General features: G+C 35.9%; 1 protein-coding gene across 1 annotated transcript in view; it reads left to right on the top strand.

The window, feature by feature from the left end:
* The window catches only part of DIAPH2 (diaphanous related formin 2), a 249,059-nt gene that overhangs the window by 149,253 nt on the left and 75,909 nt on the right, over window positions 1-23,897 (top strand). Inside the window, exon 26 of the mRNA XM_074914772.1 lies at window positions 14,513-14,648. Coding sequence (XP_074770873.1) covers window positions 14,513-14,648 — 136 coding nt within the window. The remainder of the gene's footprint in view (window positions 1-14,512; window positions 14,649-23,897) is intronic.

The raw sequence follows: 23,897 nt of genomic DNA, 5'->3' as shown, positions 1-23,897 counted from the left end.
TGGATATGGTACAGTGGTGTGAATTGTATAAACTACCCTAATCATTTGTAGTCAGAAATATTATCTGGATTTTATTTGCTAGTATCTCCTTCACTTTCTTCGCTTTCCATGGGTGAATGCACAAATACCTGTGTTCTTCCGAGTACTAGACAGTACTCAAAGCAGATAGCAGACTTGCCTTGATTTTATTATTATTGTTATTATTTAATAGGAGGGGAAGAGGCTATCGTGAAAGTGTTTGGCACAGCTAAAACAGCTTCTGCAGTTGAATCCTTTACTTCTGCTAGATTTGTTTTTGAGCAAGTAGGTTTTGTATATTTTCAGCAGATTGCAACTACTATGCTTTTTTCATTGTAATCCATCTTTTATTTAAATCAGTTTTAACAGACTTTTAAAAATTTTGATATGAGGAGTAGCTACGGGCAAATCAAAAGTAAGACCAACTTCTGATAGGCACTGCGTAGTTAGTCATGAACTAGTGCTCGCTTGTTTGTTTACCGAGCATCACAATAACCTCCCATACACATTATTAAAATCCTTGGTATGAGGTTGTCCTGTTCTGATGATATCTCATCAAAACCCTTCATCTTGTGGTGTAAATACACTTAACAATCCAATACGTTGCAAGACACAGTTGTCTTACTACCTAACTGACATAAAGTATACCTTCTGTGTTAAGGGAAAATCATTACAGATACAAAGTTCTGTTTCTTCTCCCATCAAAGGGAACAGCCCACCTTATCCTTCAGGGACTGGGGACTTTCCTGCTTCTGGAGTTTTGACATTTCTTTGTATGGTCAGTTCCTATGATATGAATATAATATTTATGTTTTACCTAATAATAGCAAACTGCAATAAAATGCATTTCTAGGGTGGTAAATTATCGCAAAGTCTAAACCTCTGTAAATTAATCCAGTTTATCAAGGCAGAACTGTCAAGTTCTGTGTTCGGGTTTGGAATATTAAATTTCCAAATAGAAAAGACATATTACGAAACAGTCTTTCTGAGTTTCCAGAAACGTAAGGCTAATTACTTGCATTGCTTTCTAATTTTAGAAAATAGACAAAATAATTTGCTAGGATACTGTTCTAATGCTACATGTTGGTTTAAATAGTTAATTATATTCATGTGATGCTATGGTCTTTAAAATTTTTACCTGCCCTTTTATCTTTTAAGCTTCTTTTTAAAAAGAGTTACTTAGTAAGGAAATGAACTTGGACCATATGTATGATGCATAGTAATTTAAATACTAATGCTTCAGTATTGAAAAAGTGAAATCTGAGGCTTGTGTAACTTGAGACACTTTCTTAGCACTTTTGTGCTTCAGTCAATTCAGTTGTTCAGATATATACAGTAGTAGTAGTAATTGTAATTAGGTCTTTTGAGAATTTCTTGACTTTTTTTATCCACTAGAGCAGAACCTTTTAGACTTTAGTGTCATAAAGTTGTTTAGGGGTTTAATTTTTTTCCAGACACTTGAGGAAGGCCCAGGGCAAGCATTAAAAGTTCACAGTACAGTAATATTTTTTTCTATAAGGAAAAAATTACTAAAAAGCAATAATTTTTTTGCATTTTTTTGGTGCTTGTGAGGAGTTTCCCAAAAGCAAAAAGATGCGGAAATTCATTTAATTGGTGGAATTTACTGGAAAAAAAAAAAAAAAAATAGTCATAACTACCGATGTAAGAGTTCAGGAGCAATCAGAGAAGCCTGAGGTGTACAGCACCTACAGATACTCCCTAGAGCATGCGTGTTTATTAAATTTGTCTGGTTCAGACTGTTGTAATGGATTCATGCTTTCTCTAAGTGATCCCATTAACTTTTTTATAGTATTTTGAGAAATGACTGAAGCATAATTCCAGATATTTTTGAAATATTGATGAATTGCTTCTTCCTGTTTGTTAGTCTCCTCCATTATTGCTAATGCCTGTGTATTGATAAAGCTTGTTTCTTCTGCTGCTAGCAATTTTAACTTAGAAGTTCAGACGTTCTTCAGATCTCTGCTTCTGTGTTTGTTGCAAACTTTTCTGGTGTGAACGTTTATGATCACAAGACAAACCATAGAATCATAAGGTAATTTAGGTTAGAGGGAGACGCTAAGAGGGTCACTGAGTTTGCTATCATACTCAAAGCAGGGCTAGTGTAGGAGTTAGTTCAAGCTGTGTGAGACCTTGTCCAGCTGTGTTTTGAGTATCTGTATGAATGAAGATACCATGACTGTGGGAGACTGTATTGGCTTTACTAAACCCAAAGAATTTATGTGGGAGACTGTATTGGTTTTGCTGAATCCATTGCCTTCCCCTCATTCACAGAGCCAGTCATCTCATTAGGGAAGGCACTCAGGTTGCTCAAGGCACAGTTTACTCTTGGTAAGTCCAGTGTGGCTGGTTTTGGTTACATTCTTGTCTCTTACGTGCCTTGAAATAGCTTCCAGAAGGAGTTGCTCTGTGACCTTCCTGAAAACAGAAGTGATGTGCAGTGTGTAGTTCACCAAGCTTTCCTCACTCTTTCGAACATGAGCATGTTATTTGCTTTTTCCAGGCACTGGAGGTTTCCCTTTAGTCCCACAACTTTTTGATCAAATACAGGCCTTGCAATGCTGTCAGTGAGTTGCCCAAATTACCCATGGGACAGTGATGGCAAAGGTTGAGATGAAGGTAGCCCAGAGTACCTCAGCCTCTTCTTTGATGTTAGGTTCCATGCTATGTTCAGCAGCAGACCTGCCCTGGTAGCTGTAAAAGCCTTTCTTATTGCTTTTCACATCCCTTGCCAGCTGTATCTCTCTATCTGAGCTTTGTCTTTCTTATTTAGTCCCCTCCCTGGGCAGTATTCCCCCTGGATAGCATAGCTGTCCTTTCCCCTCTTTTGTATTTCTGTTTAGTGTCAGAGCTCTGTCAGGAGTTCCTTGTTCAGCCAAGCTGGCCCCTGCCCCACCTCCTCAGCCTCCTGCATGGCAGGACAGATGATTCTTGTGCTCTGAGAAGGCTTCCCTTGAAGGTCAGTTATAAATAATAAATGCTTTACGTATACATTGTGTTTTAATTGAAACTACAGTGTATATAGCTCAAGATAACTGCCCTTTGTGAGCACTTAAAATTCAGCATAGCCCCTCAGAAAATCTTCACTTGTCTATTACCTTTGTGCAACAGCTGTTGTATTTCCTTTGCTTAACCTGTGATTCTGCATACGATCCCTCAGTGTAAGAGTGAGAGTATTGACTAAGTTGATTGCAATGACATTTTTTCTTTCTTTCATTTACAACTAAAGAATATTTAAGTTATTGAAACACTAGATAAATTACATAAATTGAAAAAGATGGAATATATGTGAATGTCTTTAAAGATGAATCTAAAAGAATTCAGAAATATATTCTGAATGGCACATTCCCAGGTCACAAAGAAAATTGTGTGTATTTGTATGTGTATGTATATGTGTTTGTAGCTTGATATGTGTTTGTCTTATAATGCTCTTATCAAGCTATTTTAATGTTAAGAAAACAGCTAGTCTTCTGAAAACTCATGTTAAAGACTTCTGATGATCATTAGAGGAAGTGCCATATATCAATTGGAAAATAATGCCCTTTTGATTACTTGAAATAAAAAACTATACGCATTCATCATCTTTTCTAATTGCTTGCCTTTTGAATGTTAGACAGAAATGGTATTTAATAAATGCATTTCCACGTAGTCTAAGCATTCAGAAATTCTTAGGCTTAATGGCAAGGTGTAGAGTATATGAGAAAACTTCTGGAACAGTCGGTGTTGTTTTTTCATCTTTCATTCTTCTGATCAAAATGTATCAGCAGCACAGTGATATTCCTTTGGGTCCAATATTTTCTCTTTGAGTTATTTTCCAACAAAATTTTCCATATAAATAAGTTGCTGTTTTGTTATTCCTAAACAACAGGAGGAAATTATAAGTAGACAGTGTGGGTGGATACAGTAACTGACCTTTCTCAGTTTCTTTGTGAGACATATTGATTGCCCTTGGAACACCTTCGATACTTTTCCCAGCAATAGACAATTACTGCAGGTATTGACTTATTAGTGGAAATATTGTTGTTCATTGCTTTATGTCTTTAAAAGTGTCTAGATACAAAGCTTCCAGTCAAGCACCAAATTTATCTTTTGTACTTAGTTTTTATCAACATCTGTCTACATTTGTGGGAGAGAGAATAAGTATTTTTTGGGCTGTTCTGTGATATTAGGAGCAGAAAAAAAGCGCTTTGTAGTTAGGAATTCACAGTCTAAGTGACACCATTAAAACTGCCTATCGTGATTGTAAATAGCCAAAAAACTTAATAGCACCTCTGACAAATCTTCTGACCAAATATTCCTTGTGAGCCACTTGGGTTCACTGAGCTGTACTATAGTGAATCAACCTAGATATGCAGATAGAAGAAACAGTTTATTTTATTTAGTACTCTATATCTACTCACATTTTATCCCCAGGTTTCTCTGACCATTTTTACAGGAAACATAATTAGAGCCAACAACAAACTAAAGTTTGCATCACTTTACCCCTCTATCTCTTACAGTTGGAAACCTTGTTCTTTGTGGTCCCCTCCTGACTTTACTGCTTCTTTCTCAGACTCTTCTTTTTTTATCCTAAGATTAGGTAGAATGTTTAAACCTTTGAAGTGAGCTTTTCACTAGATTTTTTCTGGGACTTGTGTCACCTCTGTCTATGTTAACTACTTAGATTTTGTGCTTAAGTATGTCTTGGTAACCTCATTGTATTCTAGGCATATCACAAGAAATAAGTAAACCACTTCAGCATGACTTGCCTTTGCAAATGGAACACAATTCAAAATAAAGCCCAGAGGGATTGGGAGGGGGGGGGGGGGGGGGGAGAAGGTGTATTTATTATTCTCTTGGAGCTGACAATTACAGAGAAACTGAATCAAAAGTAGAAATAAGGTTTGGCTTTTTTTTTTTCTTTGCAGATAAAATAGTAGATCAACTGAATAATAATAATACTATACTTTTCATATTTAGGGCTATTTTGAAGAAGAAATGTTTTTCAGATTTTATTGATTTAGTCCTTTTCTTCCATTGAAAGTAAACAGAAATTTTTATTGTCCTTGAGGACAATTGCAACCTGATACATTTTGGTTTGATATAGTTTCAGATTCTTATCAAATAATGATTAATCAGTTGCCTGAAGCAAGATGCCAGTTTGTTCTTTCCTGTTTTGGTTCTTCACTTTAACCTGCTGTCTCACAGAGTTTATATCAAATGATCTGAAATATTTTTAATCTGTCAGTTTCTGAATGTTTGTTTCTGCTGCTGCTAGAGTATTTAAAAATACCCACCAAATCTGTCATGCCTACATTTGAAAGTGGACATAAACTTCCTTTTAATCAGATTGTGTGCTTCATGGAAGTTGTATAAAATACGTACTTCAGCATTAGATAGGAAATCTTCTTTTATATAGTACTTAAATGTTTCAGATCGTTTGCTCTGTGGGCATCCCCTTTAATGCAGATAGTCTGAAATGAGTTTTGAGTCTAAAAAAACCAATTTTGTAATAACGTCAACCATTATTACTATTATTACAACAATTATTACATTATTACAATATAATGTAATAATGGCATTTATGGACGTAGTTGTTATGAAATGTAGAGAAGCTTTTTCCTTCAGTGAAGTGGTATTTTTTTGTATGTGGTAGACACTTTTAGGAGTGGTGATGGCTTCCCTCGTATTTGTGTAAATGCAGCTCTTTGAATACGGAATTAAATTTTTAAATTACATTATAAATGTATTTAGGGAAAAGGGTTGTATTCAAGTAAATATTTAAGCAGATGTAACTCATCAACTGGCAGTATGAGAGATGGGTTCTTCTAAAAGACCTGTGACATAAACCGCCCTTTTGTATCAACATTGACTGTTGATTGATGATTACTGTGTTGCTGGGATCCTTTAGGGTAACGCTATCATACAAAATCCAGAAAGTGAAAACCTCCCCAAAATGATATGACATATTAAATGATCAGTAAACGAAACGTTTTTTATTGTGGGACTACTACCCTGGTGTTTCATGATTTTGTAAGATTGATGCCCTGTACCAGACAGGAAACAAAACATTTGTTATGTTTCCTTCATAAGAAAATTTTACCACAGTGTATTCAGCATCTTGAGTATAAATGTACCTGTAAGACCTTTTCTTCTTTCTTTTATTTGTTTGCTTGTAAGTTGCTTCAAAGTAAATTTCAAGCTCCATGACTCAGGAATGTTTTTTTCTGTGGCTTTTTTGAAATGTCCCTTGAATAGAGCAGGTCATTGGCTACGATAATATAAATCAATGGATATGCAATACATAAATTAATACATAACAAATACATTATTTACTATGAAATGCAGTACATAGTCAAGCTAAATTCCCAGCTTTCAAACTCATAAATTGAGTCTGTAATTCAGGAGTGGTTTAAAAGAAAGCCTGTATTTATTCATTATTCTCCCTGGTTATTTGTCTGGGAATACAGTTTCTCCCTTCTGCCTAAAAAGTAACAGTTCTTTAATGTAGTCTGAAAGATAACAGTTTCTAGCTAGCAGGAAGCTATGAAAAAATAAAGAATAATGAGCAAGAAGTATTTTCTCCAGTGAAATTTCCCAGGAGGTAGTATCAAAAGTGAAACATTGTCCTTATTAACAGGCAGTATATAGCAAGCCCTTCCTCCTCCCGCCCCCAAAACCTGCACAAAGACCCTTTTGTAAGCTCTCTAAATTCTCATCTGAGTGCAGATGTCCACCTAGTGCTGAGGAGAAATTTTTTTTAACCACAATATTGAACAAATCAGGAATTAGGTGTAGGCAAGGAAAGCTTAGAAGTAATGGAATCAGAAGAAAAAAAAAATCACATAGAAGTAGTAACTCATCAACTCTACCAACAAGCCATTAGTACTACTAGATAAGTAGCTACTCTGGGAATGATATAAAAGGTAAGGATGACAATTATCTTGGAAGATATCCCAAAGATTTAAATAATAATAAATTAAACTGAATTACAGTACATTGCATTTGCAAGCACTTAAAGGTAGGCAGATCTAAGAATAACCAGCAGCATAGATGGGACTGCGATTTGTTTCTGACAACTTATTTCTGTGGCGACCTGGTTGCTCTTGTGGATGGGTAAAAGCAATAGATGTCATCTTTCATGGTAGTGATGCCTTTGATTATGTAATATTTTCAGAACTAATATGGGAAAACATGGTCTAGGGGAAACTGTGAAGTTAAGTTTTCTAATCTTGAAAAGGAAAAGGATTAAAAACTTTCTCAGAATTTTACATTTGATAGCTTTTAAACAGACTCTGCATCCAGTGCTGATGGCAGTGAGTCCAACTAAGTTATGTCTTTATTCCCAGGATCTTGGAAGTTTATAATATTTAAATGAGGATTTTAAATCCTCTTTCGACTCTGGAAACCAGGCATACATAGATCAGGAATTCAACAATTGCAATACTTAAGCTGTGAGTCACCGCATGTTGAAAACCTCTTGGAAACCAGTAGACTTTATTACCTGCTGTAAGTGACACCCTTTGGCAAGATTCTAAGTCTAAAAGAGACCCTCCCTAGAAGATGCTTGCAGCTGCAGATGCTTACATCTGCACTGAATATATATCTTAAAAGCTGTTGTGGGTTAGAATGAATCTGACTTCTCTCTAAAACCTACACAAGAGTGTTCCATATAGCTTAGCCTCATCATTCTGTTTGTTCATATATCATATTAAGATAATTTGATAATTTGAACCTGTGTTTGCCTTAATTGTGATTTCAGATTGATCACTGCATTATTGCAGCTTCAATTAGCTTGCTGATGTTGTAGTAAATTATACCTCATTCACTTCCTTAAGTTCCTATTTGCTTGCTTATCACGTTTAGGAAAATCCAAAGCAAGCTAACAGAATTGGATTATCCTGTCAAAATATAATATGAAGCATGAAGTGGAAGGTGTAAAAAAACCTCAAGAAAAAAATTGCAGATGAATAAGCGCATCCCCTTAATGTTGTTTTTTTTATATATTTTTAATTTCTTTGGAGTGTAATGCCACACAACCTCTAGAACACTTTGTTCTGATATTTCATCAGCCCTGTCTTAAAGTAAGCATGTAAAATCTTTTTATTTTTTTATTTAAATCCTTTATGTGAATATACACTGAATTGTGTGTAATTCTCACAGTCTCTATTAAAATTTTTAGGGCATTTCTATCCAGAAACTTTGAAACTTTTCAGCAGATTATATTCAAGGTCCTTCTGTTGTTTTGTTTGTTTTGGGTTTTTTTTTGAAAAAAAAAGTGGATTTAGGCTTTTGTAGGAACGGATTTTGCAGATTTACTTTAGAGTGAATTTTTGGTGAAGAACCTAAAGAGTTATCCTTGCATGATGATGCAGGGCTTTACCAGCCAACTTATTGATTTGTCTCTTCCTTGATTCAGAAAGATCCCTTTTTGAACAAAACAATAATTCATCTGATGTGGGCCTTGGTTTCTTTTCTCAGATTGTACCCAAACCAGCTAACATAAGTTTTGCTGGACTTGTTGAAATTTTTTTTTGGTGATGACATTAATACAGTTTTGTTAACTTCTGTGTTATTCCGGTATAACCTGAATATATTCAGGAATAACCTGAATAGGCAGGCAGGTATCCAGATAATGATTTAAAGGAGCTATTCAAAACAGTCTTAAATCTGTCCACTTGAGGGCAATTTAGTAATTATTCAAATGTATATCGTTAAGTAATTAAGACATAGAATATAGTTTTTCAGTGTTAGCCTTAAACTGTTTGGAAAAACAGTAAACACTGAAAACCTCTTCTACCTTGCACTGCTAGACAGTTGTGTTTTTGCAACACAGCTGATAAGCCATCAGCAAAACCCTTCTCCCTACCTGAATATACAAGAGCAGCTACACTTGCCAAAAATCTTAATCTGTAATGACACACCAAAGACATTTCATGTCAGATGTAATGGCCCTGATGCATGAACCATGGGGCAGTATCCCAAACATAATCTTTTCTATTTACTGTTTCATGACCACCCATCAGGAAATTAAATTTGTCTGCTCTTGTTTAATACCAGCTCATTGCATCTCTTTTCCATCCTTTTCATAAGGATAACAATGTATTTGAATATGTTATCCTCCAGGGAATACTCATGAAAGATCTTTTTTACATGTAAACTGACTGCTCAATCTGCTTTATTTTAACTCTCTTTATTTCCGTAGATTGATTTGCAGTTAATCTGAGTTCGTTGTTCCTAATGAATTATGACTGAAAAAGATTTTTTTTTTTTTTTCTGCAACTTCAGATCACATATTTTACAGTTGCAAGGCAAATTTAGGGAAGGCCTGAGGGATCCCATGCAGCCTTCATTATTGGTGCATGACTGCTTTGTAGCCAACTGCATCTTTATTATCCAAGGAGGTTTGTGCATTACAGTTTGTTTTCTTTCTTCTTGTTTTTAATAATTTATGTTTGAGAGACTATTTACAACCATGTTGGTGTGTGAATGTCTGCTTGTCTGTCAAAACTTAGGATATGTGCAGAATGCAAGAGATACATTAATTTTTTATTTGCTTCTTAAGGAAGCCAAGCTATAAACTGGCAGTCCCGAGAACGAGACCCTTACTTTAGTGGATCCTGATAAACACAAGGGGGAACATGAAGCTGTGTGCCCCTTCAGCTAGCTCCCATAACAAGTGATGATATCCCTTGCTTAATCTATTTCTGTAAGAGAGACAATAATTTGGGTTTGGTTTTATTAAAAAAAAAAAACAAAAAAAACAACAAAACAACAACAACAAAAAAAACAAACTCAAAGTTCCCCTAACTTTTAATTTGCAGTTGAACTGGCAAAACTGCATGCTGTTATGCACCAACCAAAAATACTGAGGGTCATGAACAGCATATCAGAAACAAGGGTTGTATACATTAAGATATTTATGTCTGTTGAGATTCTCTTGAAAATTATTTCACGTTTTGCATACACTTACAAACGTTGAGAAGACAGTATCTAGATGAATACTTACCAAAACATTTTACAAAACTTCTGGGAAGGCTTTTATTCTTAACTCTGGATTGCTTCTCGCTTTGTGACATTTGTCTGGCTTGTTATATTAGTTTGTTCTTATCCTTTAATTAGGGAATAAATACAGTTGTGTATTGTGTACCTACGAACGCTAGTATGCACTTTGTCACTGTTGAGCTACATTGCAGTAACAAAACTGCTGATTTTTCTCCCTCCTTTTAGAAGCAATGCCAGTTACAGAGCTAAGTCAAAACTCTCTTTACCTTTATTTACAGTCATATTCAATCAGCTTTGAAGAACTATGATCAAATTTGTTAGCAATATTATTTCAAATATATAGTGTGTTTATAAATACAGATGAACATATATTTTTCTTTCAGCACATAACTTGAAAACATTCGGGAGTATGTTCTTGCAGATGATTTATTTCAGGCTTTCATCCAACTCTGACTTAATGTTCAATAGTAAGTGACATAACAAATATGAAATGGTTAAGAGTCCGACTGCCTGATGGAGAGTAATAAAAAGTGCATTCCAGGTGGTTTGGTTCTGAGATATTTTAAAAAGGAAAGGGGTTGTGTGCACGAAATGGTGGTGATGATTCAAATAGGTCATCCTTGATCTTTTTTTCACAATATTAATTTTGAATTGGTATGTAGATGAAAAGATATGTTAAATTTCAAGGAATGTGGCCTAAAACTATTTGGGTGGGTAGGAGGTTCAAGAGAATTGGGGATGGCAGGAAAGTATCCACTAAATATTCCAGCTGTTACTGGAGTACTACAGCAATGTTAAGAGTAGATAAGACACTTTTATTTTCTTTTTTCCTCTAGACTAGCCCTTTCATATTGCTAAGAAAATATTTCTGATGCTGTATGTGTGTGGTGCTGCATTGCACTGCCAGTTCTAAAATGACCAGTCTATGGACTAAAAGCCCCAAAGGAGTGTCGGTGCGATGCCCTGCTGGGATTTCTCCTTCCATCCTTGCAGAACACCCAGTTTCACCACTGTAGAAGGTACTGGGTGTTAGTGCCCATTTGCTGCAACCCATATCTGTTGTAGCAACAAGCTGTGTGGAAAAACCTCTAGTATTTCACATTGGTACCTAGTGGATCTTTACTTGCTGTTCCCAAGTGTTCCTTTATAGTCTGTGGAAAGAGGCTCTATGTGAAAATACTCTAAAGCATTTACACCCTGGAAGAAAAGAAAATACTAGGAAATGTGCATTTTGAAGAAATAATGGACAGGCCTATCTGTTCTCTTTGTGCTTCCTGTGCTACATTTGTTGAAATGGTGGGTTTTGTTTGGTATTTACTTGTATGTAGATATGCATGTATATGAGGGGATGGGTGTAGGTAGATAAAAATAGGCACAGTTATCCATATTTTGTTATTTTACGGTTCTTCAGGAAGATTAAACCATTATTTTGAATGGCTTTTGTTTGAATCATCATTGGTAGCCAGCATATTTAATGAACTGTGATCTGTATTTTCATATATCTCCCTTTGGCTAGGACTTATAGAGTCTGGCTCAAAGTGAATTTCCAGATACAATAACTTTGGAACTTGTTTAATTCAGTCTACTGTAGTCTTCCTGTTAGAAAATGTGACAGAATCTATGATCTAATCATAGTACGTCAATGGCTAGTGGACTACTAGTTCAGCCATGACATTTCTTATTTGCTTTCTCTTGTAAGATTGTGGGCATTTACTTTCATTACAGCCTGTGAAGTTGCAGTAAAATGAAATCTCTGTCAAGTGTGATTGAATGTGCAGAGACAGAAGTGTCCAAAAACAAAAAGGATAAAACATTGATTTTTCTCCTTTAATTCTCTTTTCTCTTTTCTGAAAGAAAAGGTGTTTCTCAGTGCGCTCAGTTACGTGACGGTACAGCAAATGCAGTTCTTGGTCCAATTTTCAAGTGCATCCACAAGTAACATCACTGATAACTGTGGTATCCAACATCTCTGCAAAACAGTATCAGCTTTTAAGGAAGGGGCTGTATGTAGTATTTTACCTCAGTAATGTCTTGAAATGGCATATGCGCACTGAAATAGTCTGTCCTTTGCTTGACTGAATGTTCTGTATTTGGAGGCATTTGGGAGTCTTGGATTACAGAATAATGATCTCATTTATATAAATCTTAACATTTAAAGGTGCTTTAGATAGGGTTTTGATTTGGAAGTGACAACCGTTGTCCATAGTTTCTTCCTAGCATGTACACAGTAAGGTGAATAGTTATCTTCATTTATAAACATTTGAAATGTAATTTTTGAGGAATATATGGAATAGTATATAATAGAAGTCTGCCCCAAATTTCTTAAGGAAATTTTACTTGTAAAATAATAACTGATATGTTGTCTTGGATTTTTACAAATACATCCACAAATAAATCATCATCTTTGTGAATATATATGATTTTCCTAGTTTTTAAGGCATGCATAAATTGCATAGGAAATAAATATTGGCATGGAAACCATTTATCTTATGCCCAGTACTTTGTAAATATTGATTATTCAGCTTTTTAAGCTGAAACTTCATTAATGAGTGTGTGTCGTGTTAATTCTGGACGTTTTTGAATCCAGTATCTTTACTGTTATTACTGTTTGTTGGTCATAGTGTGTTGGGACTCCCAAAATCGTTAGGTAGGGGATGTTAGTATACTGTGAGATGGAGAGGAAAGGGAGCAATAAATTTGTAGCTGTTGTGAATATAAATAAGAAAATTATCCATAACATTTATCATGTCTGTCTATCTGGTGTTAGGTGAAATTCCATCATGATGGATTTCAGTGAATTTCTTCATGATAAATCAATCTTAGGGAAGGCAAAACTAAGGAGAAATTTAGGATCGTGGGGAACAGCTTAAGGGAATTCAAATATTTCTCTTTCTTGAGAGAGTAGGCATCATAAAAGGAGTTATGAATGTATTTGTGAGAAGAAGTGATCGGTAAGTGGAATGAGTGTATGTGTCCGGGCGCTGGCAGCGGGGGCTGCAGGACCTGCGCTGTGAGGGGAGGCCGGGGCTGCCCCTCGCTGGACACGGCCAGGTCCTGCCATTTCTGCACAGCTCCAACAGCCCCACCACCGGGCCCAGCTGCGCCCAGCACAGCAGCTGGTGGTGGCTCCGTAAAATCCTGTTTAAGAAAGAGCGACGTGTTGCATGGCAGTGAGGAGTGAGGGGGGGAAAAGTGTGTGGAGCAGCCCTGTGAGCCCCAGGGCCAGAGGAGGAGGGAGGAGGTGCTCAGGCCCCTGAGCCGGGGTGGCTCTGCAGCTGGTGGAGAAGGCCCACAGTGGAGAAGGGTGATGGGGAAGGGCTGGAGCCTGCAGGGAGCACCCACAGTGGAGAAGGGTGATGGGGAAGGACTGGAGCCTGCAGGGAGCACCCACGGTGGAGCAGGGTGATGGTGAGGGACTGGAGTCTGCAGGGAGCACCCACAGTGGAGCAGGTGAAAAGTGAGGAGGAAGGAGCAGCCCAAAATGATAACATCACATGGGGCTTGGGGGGAGCATAGAGGACATGGGAATGAAGGAGTGGATTTGAGTTTGAGAGGAATGGGGAGAGGTTTTCTTTTAGGCCTTTGTTTCTTACCATCCAACTCTATTTTCATTGACAATAAATTAATCTTCACTAAGTGTTTTGTCTGTGACAGTAATTGGTGAGCAATCTCCCTGTCTTCCTCTCAATCCATGAGCTTGTCATTTTATTCTCTCCTCATCCTGTTGAGGAGGGTGAGTGGGAGAGTGGCTGGGTGGCTGTCTGGCAGCTAGCCAAGGTCAACCTACCACAGCAAGAAATTGAGATTAATTTCCTTTGGAAAAGGAGGATATCTTCTAGACCAGATGGAGGCAAGATCATGGGAAGTGGTTGGTTGTTTTGTTTTTTAATTCAGAGATATTCTCTTACATTTGTAGCTTTTAGTTTGGTAGTTTGTGTAACCTGTTTACTCAGATATTTAGAGTAGGTTTAGAGTTTTAATCTATAAATTCAGCTGTTTTCCATTACTTTTGATGTGTGTTCTATATTTAAGTGACTGCTTTGGCTATTTCAATTAAAATATTTCGGGAATTGTAACTTAAATTTTAGTAACTGAGTTTCAATTGCTTGTAATTGAAGTCCATTATAGTGGGAATTAGGCTTCATCCCCACTCATCCCTCCTAACAGCAAGATGCATATTTAAGCTAGACTTGAAGTCTTAATAGAAAAAAAAAAATGTTGCTGCTGAAAAATTTGGACACTGTAAAATGTAAAGCTATTTCAGTTTTCATTTTTCTGATTATCTGATAATGCTGATGTGTACAAATAGCAAGGTAAGTTATGTTTCCTCTAAGATTTTTGAAGACACTTGAAGTATTGGGTGGGTGCCAGTCCTTGTTTTGTTTTCTTCCTCATTGGATGAATACAGTATCTGTGCAAACGAAGTTATTTTTGTTATTCATTCTAGTTTTCCTCAGTATATAGACACCCATGTTCATTTTATCTTTCGCAGGAGGCATTAAAAGAAAACAACAAAAGAAGAGAAATGGAGGAGAAAACTAAGAGAGCCAAATTGGCAAAAGAGAAGGCTGAACGAGAGAAACTGGAGCGACAGAAGAAGAAGCAGCAGTTGATTGATATGAACAAAGGTAGGGCATCATTTTTAGTAGAGAGATTTGTTAAAAGAAAAAAAATAAGGACTAACAAACTGAAGGCTATTCCTGATCAATATAAAAAAATCTTGCTGTCTGTTTTGAAAGCTGAAAAAAAAGGTTAACTTTTTCAGCGAAAATTCTATTTTCTTTTAGCCTACCTGATCATGTAATTCCATATCAGCCGTTTAATGTGTAATGTTCCTTTCAAGGCGTTTTGTTGTGAACTATTGACTTGTTTTCGTTTGTAGCAGTTAATTGATTTTTTTCATATGGATTTACTTCCAAGAAGTAGTATCTTACTTGCTTTGCTGTTAATTTCATTCTGTAAACATCTCTATAATCAAAGGTAGTGTGGCAATTAATGTCTTTCTTTTGGGGCTTGGAGGCTCCATGTTATAATGGATGTTCTCCTAACAGTCCTCTTAGGAGCTAGAAAATCTGGTTGAGCTTGGAGCCTAAGTAGAGATTGACATTTCAGCATGATAAAAAACGATGTGTTGAGCTTGTCAGTTGTGAGAATATTGTATGTTGCATGAGGCCGCCCTAAGAGAGAGGAAAGTAAGAAAGCTGGAGGAATTGGGTGGTCCTGAATGATAATGATGCTGTGCGGATTTCCATATGGTTGTAAAATGCAGCCTTTATTCTTTACCTCTTCAACTCTAGAAGGCAAGTAGAGGTGGTAAAACTGTACATTGGATTGTTGAGGCTGAAATTTTTTGTTCAGTTTCTGTGAGTGTGTGTTTATCTGCTTATCTGACCTAGATGTAAAACACTTGTCCTTCTTACTTGCTGAACAGAATTAACAGGTACATATCCATGGAAAAAACGCTGTTTGTTTTTTGGTTATGCTGACCTTTATGGAAGATGTGATCATGTATTAACTTTGTGTAAGGATGATGTTGCAGTAAACAATATAATTTCAACAAACTAAAATAGTGCTATGCTGGAGATAGATCGAATGGGCGTAAATTTAGAAATAACACTGCCTTTCAATGGCATATATACAGCATCTGTAAAGTAAATTTATACAAGGATGAAAAATAGTGGAGAAATACTAGACCAGTGAAACAGACTCACTGCAACATGTAAGAGAAGGACTCTGGAGGTGAACACAGAGCCATGAAGAGACAAGGTAGTGGTCAGAATGTCCATCACTGATAATGCTGTAGTGCAAAAATATTGTCACATTATACTTGGTGTCACATATATTTAAAATGCCAGTATTTCTGTCATATCAGTAAGTTTCCCATCACTAGTGAAAATCTATGACTTGTGTGTGGACAGCGAGCCCTCAAGGAATGTTAGCCAGCCAACCTCCCCTTTTCTGTCTGACAACCATGTTTCTCTAGAACCTGCAGTTACACTTGTATCAATATATCTTAAAAATATATCACCTATTTAAGCATTACTTTGACTGAATCATGTTTACAATGATTTCAGCAGGTAGTGCTGTTTTATCTTTATTGATACATGTATACCAGCATTACAACTTCGTGGGTTTTTTTCTGCTCGGTAATTTCACAAGTTTAAATTTGGTAAAAAAGGAAACCCAGATATGAATCTGAAAAAAAAAAAAAAAAAACAACAAAAAAACCCACAAAGTGAGAACAAGTTTTTTTTACAAGTGGAAAATCTTTGTGATCACTTTCTATGTACTATTAATTATATTTTAAGAAATCATAAATTAGATTTGATAATGTATTTGCTGATTGTGATAAATTGTTTTTCCCAATACTTCATTCTTTGCATTCTGAGTTTAAAAACTGACTTTGTATTTATGTACTGTAATTCAAATACCGTGATAGAAAACAAATTATTTATGTGGGAATCTGTTAAAAATTCTGGTGTGTTTGTGTGCATCACTTTGCCACAAAGCCTCAGAGTTTTGCTGTTTATTTGTTTGGTTTCTGTTGTTTTTAAAGTGACTTCCCTCAGGCTGGTTTGGGGGGTTTCTACAGTGGTACCACAAATCCTATTATTTTTGTCCTTGCTTGAAGTGGCAGTGACACTGCATAGAACTGTAGCTTAAGTTTTAGTGAAGAACTCTGTTGTTTTGTACAGATGACAAACTTCAGTTTCATACCATATAAAGATTCATCTAATAATTTCAGTTTAGCTGTAAACAAAATATAAAATTTAAGTGTAGGTGATGCATAAATACATTTTCTGAAGTTAAGCTCGTGGAGATGTCTAATGAGACTCTTCTAATCCATTCTCTCAGCATTTGGCTAACCTTTCTTTAACATCTGTCACCTGACCAAAAAGAAGTCCTTTATGATATGGACAGGCACTTTTCTGTGAGTAGGTCAAGAAAAACTTAATCCCATCATTACTCTCCTCTCTAGCACTGTGTTTGAAGACATACTGGGATAGGTTAGTTTGAACTACCACTTAAGACAATGTAACATGTCTTATTAGCTACTGGCAAGTATGAGAAGTCCCGTTGGATACTGTTGTCAGTGAATTGGACTGTGTTTGAGGGCTGTAACTTACAGTTTGAAGTTACACCTCCTAAAATTCTTTTAGCTCGTTGAGAGCATCCTTGTCTACATCTATTAATTTTTTAAGCAGGTGAGGAGTAGACTGTGCTTAGCAGTAATATACATGTCTCAGTATACTGATAGCATTTTCTTTTCTGCCATGAAAGTCTTTTCTGATCAGCAGGTACCAGTTTAATTTTGCATTATATTTCTTCTTTACTGAAACTGCAAATATGTGAATAACTGTACATGGCCAAATGCACCAAAATTGCCATTTAAATAACTGATGTTGCTAAGTGGGTGAAACAAAGTTAATTTAATACTGCTAAAATAATTTGTCACAATTTTAAGTATATTGAAGTAACTATTTCACATACATCTACTCTATTGCCTTGGTAGTAGACAGGGGGATATCTCCATTCCCACTGGATTCCATGACATTGATATTCAAATAACTGGTTTTGCTAACTATTTTTTTCTCGATACATCTACTTCTGTATGCCCATTGCTGCTTATATAAATAGTTTGTAAATTTGTCTAAGTGAATGTGACACAGAAGACTTAGAGGAAGGAGGCAGATGTCCTCTCAAGCTGTCATTTTGACAAGGTGATTTTCACCCAAAGGGTGTTTTAACCTAACTCTCTTCCAGTTATTTCTCTAGCTAGATCTTCAAGAATAAAATGTTAACGCACTGCTACAGCCTTTCAGGTCAGAGCCATAGGGTTCCTGCATTTTCTAGCCTTTTAGTGTGTAGTTCTATAATAAGTAGTTTTTACTTTTAACTGGTTACACAGCTATAACTTTCTTTGTGGCCACTGGAGAATCCAGATTAGAATTAATTAGAATTAATTAAACATTGCAGTTAATAACTGTTTCTTAGTGTAACTGAGAGAGCAGAAAACTGCAGTGTGGCTGGAATCAAGATCTGTCCTATATAATACCTAGTTATGAAGTAATCTCAGAGTTGCCAATGTTTTAAAGAGTGGTTACCCAGTTTGCTCAGTGCTTTGTGTAACTGAGATGCCACATAAATACTATGGGAAAATATAAATCTTGCTAAATGTTCCAAAACGTGTAATGATGAATGTAAAAATATAGAAATGCTTTCAACACCTTAAATTTTGAAGTGATTTACACTGGACAGCATTGTACAAACTTATATTAAGATTTAGAATTATTTAAGTACAGATTTCAATTTTTGTGTGTGTATGCAAAACTGAAAAGTGGGCTGATAGGTAACAAAATCAACATATACCTTCTAAAATAAAATGACAGTAGGAGTTTATCCAACATATACACTTCTCCTTGCCTCAGGAAAACTTGTATTATATCAGTGTGTATTATTTTTTGTAAGTAAACACAGTAATACATAAAGGTTAAGTGGGTCTTAATTAAACAGAAATAAATATTAAATGAGATCTTTTGAGCCTATGGTTTGTCTTGAAGTGAGTTCTATTGGAAGTTTCATCAGGTGTAGTCAACGGATTTGGCATTATTTGGAACAAAATTGTTGATAAAAATGAGATGCTTTGGACAGGAAAAGGCTGCCTAATGGCTTGGGTCAGAGGCAACTTTTGTGACTTTCTATAAAGGCAGTGTGATGGACAAGGCATTATATATTGCTTAACTTACAGAACATCTCAGAATGTCTGAGAAAAATTTTCAGAATTTAACGTTTTTCCCTATCTTTGACATGCTGAAGCATTTTTGAGGAAGATATTAATATCCATCTAAAAGTGGTTGTTTAAACACTGATTAAAAATTACAGGTAAAAAAACTTCTCAAAATTGTCAGAATTGATTGAGTGTGGCCAAGAGAAGCAAGTTTTTATATTGTTATGGAATTCTTCTCTTATTTGCATTAATGTTTTTCAGAATAAATTTTAATCTGTTCTTAGTGAAAAAGAGTATTTCATGTATCATTGATTTTAAACTACACCTTAAAAGAAATTATAGTGAGACGTATTGTTTAATATAAAAATCTCCATGTTAAAAACTGTTACTATTATACGTATTTGCCATTGTACAGTGCCTGAACATCTCTCACTGTGATCTGTGGTGGAGTCGATCTGTGATGCAGTCAAAACCACAACAAGGTGTTCTGGCCACTGTTGTACTCTCTTAGTTCCAAACAATAGTACTGTGGATGCTCAGCTCCATCTCCACAGTTTGTAGCTGTAGGGCTTGGGAATATTGGGTCCTTTCCTGTGTTCTTTTCACTCTGCTATTATTTATGCATCCGTTGGTTCTGTTCCTGGACTAGTAAGGTACTTCGGTATGCCAGTTTTCCTGGTGAAGTATGGAGATACAGAAAGACTTCAGTGACTTACCCACACACCTCAAGATCTTAAATTTCACAGTCTGCATCACAAACCATTCTTTCTCATTACAGGAGAGAAATTCTGTAGGAAACAGGCTTAATAGTCTCTTCTTCAGCATTCACTAGCTCTGTGGAAAGAACATTCTTTATAGCTGGTTTTCAGCAGTGTTTCCTATTTTTTGAGGGCTGTAGCAGACAGGGCTGTGATACATTTATACACAGTCTTTCATGACTTCCATCTGACTTAACATCTGCAGAATTTTTGCAGCATTGCTTCCATGTGCATATCTGAACAAGAGAGAGGAAAAAACAACTGAAGACAGCTTTCTAGGAGCTGAAGACCGTATAACAACAATTCTGATGCAAATGTTATTTAATCAGAAACAGTTTTGCTCCTCATTATATCTGATTACTATGGCAATTAAAATCACCTTTTAACTACCAGTATTAGGATAAAAGATAGAATGAGCTTCCTCAGTCCCAATTAGTATTGAATTAATTGTTTTGAAGACGTATTAACATTCTCCCCTAATGCAGATGAAGATAATGGAAATGAAGTTCTGTGCTAGTGGTTGATGGATATTCTTACTTTCCCTTTTCAAGTACTCTTATATAAGAATTCATACGCAATTTATTTGAACTGAGATGTACTCGTATCGGCAATAATTCTGTTGTGTTTCCTTGAACTGTTACACTTGCATTGGCTGTTGCAGGATACAATTCAAGAAGGTTACTTCTGCTACAGTTTTCTAATGATTCTGTTCTTTCCTGATTGTTTTGTCTTTCTTTGATGTCCTTTAGCATAAACAGAAATCCATACTAAGTTTATTTCAAGGTACATGTTATTTTGTACACGTCTTAGCCTTAATCCTTTGAATTTATATATTGGCTAGTGATTGCATGGGGTACCTGGAGTGTTAAAACTTGGGGCTTATTTACATTCTCCAGATTATTAGTTTATGGTTCTGGATGCCAATGAGGCCAGTGTTACAATTCCTTAGGGAAGTCATTATCTTTCATATTGATGTCAATGGTCTGTTTTGAATATGCTGCACTCTTACTGAAATACAATATTCACAGGAAAAAAATCAGATGGAAATTTACATTATGCATAAATATGGGCATCTGTAGAACCAGGATGAGGTTTGGTTTTTCTTCTTCAAAGCAATTTTGCAAGAGTTGCTCAAAATTTTTAAGATCTGTTTATACAGGAGTTTGAAACCATTTTGAGAATGGTGGATGCCAAAAATTACTGTAAATGTTATTAATATGGGTCAAAAGCAGCTCAAGAGAAATGCATAGAGATGTGAGCATGCACAGATAATTAGAAAGAAATTAGAAATTAAAATTTAATCTCACCTTTAAAATTTTACAATGGAAAAAAATGTGTTTGTTTATGAATATGACATATGCTACCTTCCAAGTAAAATTATTTAATCAGGTAATTTGTCAGGGGGGAAAAAAAAAAAAATAGACTCTGTGAAATCTGAGTTTGGTATAATTGCAGGTGAAGAAAGGCAGAACAGTTGGATTCTTTTCTCTTAAAAGTAGGTTTCTTGGGGGCTCTTTACTGAACAGTAACAAATGGTAACTGGTAGCCTTCAAAAAGCAGGTATTGATAATTTTGAAAATACCTGTAATATTTTTTTATCTCAGTATAAGTGCTATGTAACATTATATTCATATATTTTATAGACCTTCCAGTGTTAAAAAGTATTTCTGAAACAATTAAATAGTTGATCAACTAACTTTTTCTTTAGTATAAGGTTTGTTTGGGAATCAGATAGCAAGGAGAAGAATTGTATGTAGAAATATTGTGAAATGGAAGTTTGACTGTAATGGCTGGACAAGTTTGGTGACTAAATTCTGTCTAAGTGGAATGGTTATGTTTTTCCGTGGTTGTAGTATCTCATTTCTAACAGAACTGTTAAGATTAAGCTGCCTTCATGAGAGCAGTTTTCCAAATTAAGTAGGAAAGAATATCATGTTGATGAGCCTCTTTCTACTACTGTATACTTCCTGTTAAACACACCCCTCCCCAGTTGTTTAGCAGTACTATACGTAAAGTTCACTTCATAAATTAGTGATCATTTGCCAATATTTATCACAAAAGATTTTTCTTTATGAAGTATTGAGTAATGAAAAGTTATAACACTTTCACAAATGTTAGCACAGTTATGTACCCCGATATAATAATTGTACTCAAATGTAATTTAAAAGGCTGATGATAAGGCAGTATATACTTTAAAAAAAAAAAAAAAAAGTCTGTAAGGCACCGAAGGACCTTTATTTTAATGATAAAAGCCTATTTCTTCTCAAATGTAGAGATCCAATTAGATTACCTTTGAATGTTATGACATTGATTTCAGTAACGCTTTGCTAGTTGTATAGAAATTGCTGGTCATTCGTGAGTTGTGCAATCCACCGACAGAAGATTTTAAAAATTCTGAACATGCTGCGTTTCATCTTTTAAAAGTGCAGCAGAATGACTGACTCTGTTTCTGGACTTGTATCCAGAATATACATTTTTGTTCAAAGTAGAAATATGGCTGTGGGTTTTTTTAGACTTTGCCAGATGGGCGAGAAAGGTAAAAGTGTGACTTTTCAGGTCTGGAAATTTACATTTTTAAACCTAAGGAGACATCATTCGGTGTCATATTCCATAAGGTGAGAGCTGTAATGTAACATTTGTCTTGAGAGTACAGAATGTTCAACTTTACCACGTAAAAGATGATTTTCAGTGAGCCATCAAAAGCTAAAACCAAAGTATCTCTAGACAATGAAATATTGTAGTAATGAGAAAACTATCAACTTAGAAACTGCAGAAAATTCAGAGAACTAATAGTTGGTCTGTACCAGTATAGCAAAACAGGCAACTTTATAAATGAGGAAATTTATATTCAGGGTTGCTCTTTACATTATAAATGAGTTCTAAAACTATGTGTGGTTTCTCCTAGCTTCTACATTTTTGTTATTTTGTGATAACTATTGTTCTGAGTGAAGTTTTCCGTGGTTGCAGCAGGGCTAGTCATTAGATTCCAGATAAATTCTATGACATATCGGGGTCAACAGTAAATTTCCTGTTTGAAACATCTTGGACTACACGTTTAAATTCTCATAAGTTTTGATGTCTGTTTTATATTCTGATTCCATACTTGTCCAGTCCACCTGAAAGCAGTTAATTGTCATGGAAAGCAATGTAGGTTTCAGGACCACTTTGAAATCTGTGTAGAAAAGATTCAGAAACATGGACAAGTTAAGGGTTGACATTTGCCATGGCATTTTTCTATCTACACATTCTCAGTGGGAAAAGTCCTGAAATAACATGCTTGACTTCCCAGTCTCTGTTGAAAAAAGGTAATTCACAAAAATGAAGCTTAATGGCAATCCTTTGAAGAAATATTTTTTTCTTTCTCAAACTGGATGTATTGTGAGGTTTCATACTAAGAAAAGAAGTTAATCAGTTTGGTCTAAACTAATTGCTTCGCTTTTGTTGAGATGAAATGTGTGATAAAAGTGAACATATACTAATAGGGCTGTCGGGAGCAGGCCAAGAATTCTTTAAGCTGATTGATGAAAGATAATTGATTCTCTATCATGCAGGCATGCAGTTGGTTTTACCCTAAAATAAGATGTATTTTTAAGAAGTTTTCTTTCTTGCAAACTCTGTAATAAGAAAAGGTAGGCTACAGAAGTTTTCTTCTAAAGAGTAGAAAGGCTCATAGAAAGCAATTGCCATCTGACAAATGTTTTGTTACGTGTCACAGAGAGGGTTTTTTTGCCTATTTGACTTCGTAATTGTCATCCTAACATGAATTTAAGATCAACATTGGTCACTTCTGGTTCTGGCACTGAAATCTGATCTTTTCTGTAACATCAATTAATATAATTGGCTAAAATAGTTTTAGGACTTGCAATAATTTAATTATTAATTGGATGAGGTCACTACAAGATTAAAGAATGGTAGTGTTGTGGTTGTAACCCCGGCTGGCAACCAACCCCCACCCAGCCACTCACTCACTCCACCCCAGTGGGATGGGGAGAGAACTGGACAAGCAAAATTGAGAAAACTTGTGGGTTGAGATAAATAGGCAAAGCAAAAGCCATGCATGCAAGCAGAGCAAAACAAGGAATTTATCCACCACTTCCCATGGCAGGCAGGTGCTCAGCCATCCCCAGCACAGCAGGGCTCCATCGTGCGTAACGGTGACTTGGGAAGACAAGCACCATCACTCTGAACAACCTTCCCTTCCTCCTTCTTCCCCCAGCTTTATGTGCTGAGCATGATGCCGTATGGTCTGGGATATCCCTTGGGTCCGTTGGGATCAGCTGTCCCAGCTGTGTCCCCTCCCAACTCCCTGTGCTCCCCCAGCCCACTCGCTGGTGGGGTGAGAGGCAGAAAAGGCCTTGAGGCTGTGCCAGCACTGCCCAGCAGTAATGAAA

The sequence above is a fragment of the Athene noctua genome, chromosome 11 (assembly GCF_965140245.1).
Source record: "Athene noctua chromosome 11, bAthNoc1.hap1.1, whole genome shotgun sequence".
NCBI lineage: Eukaryota > Metazoa > Chordata > Aves > Strigiformes > Strigidae > Athene > Athene noctua.
Note: the sequence above shows the minus strand (reverse complement) of the source record. Positions and strands in the feature narration are given on the sequence as shown.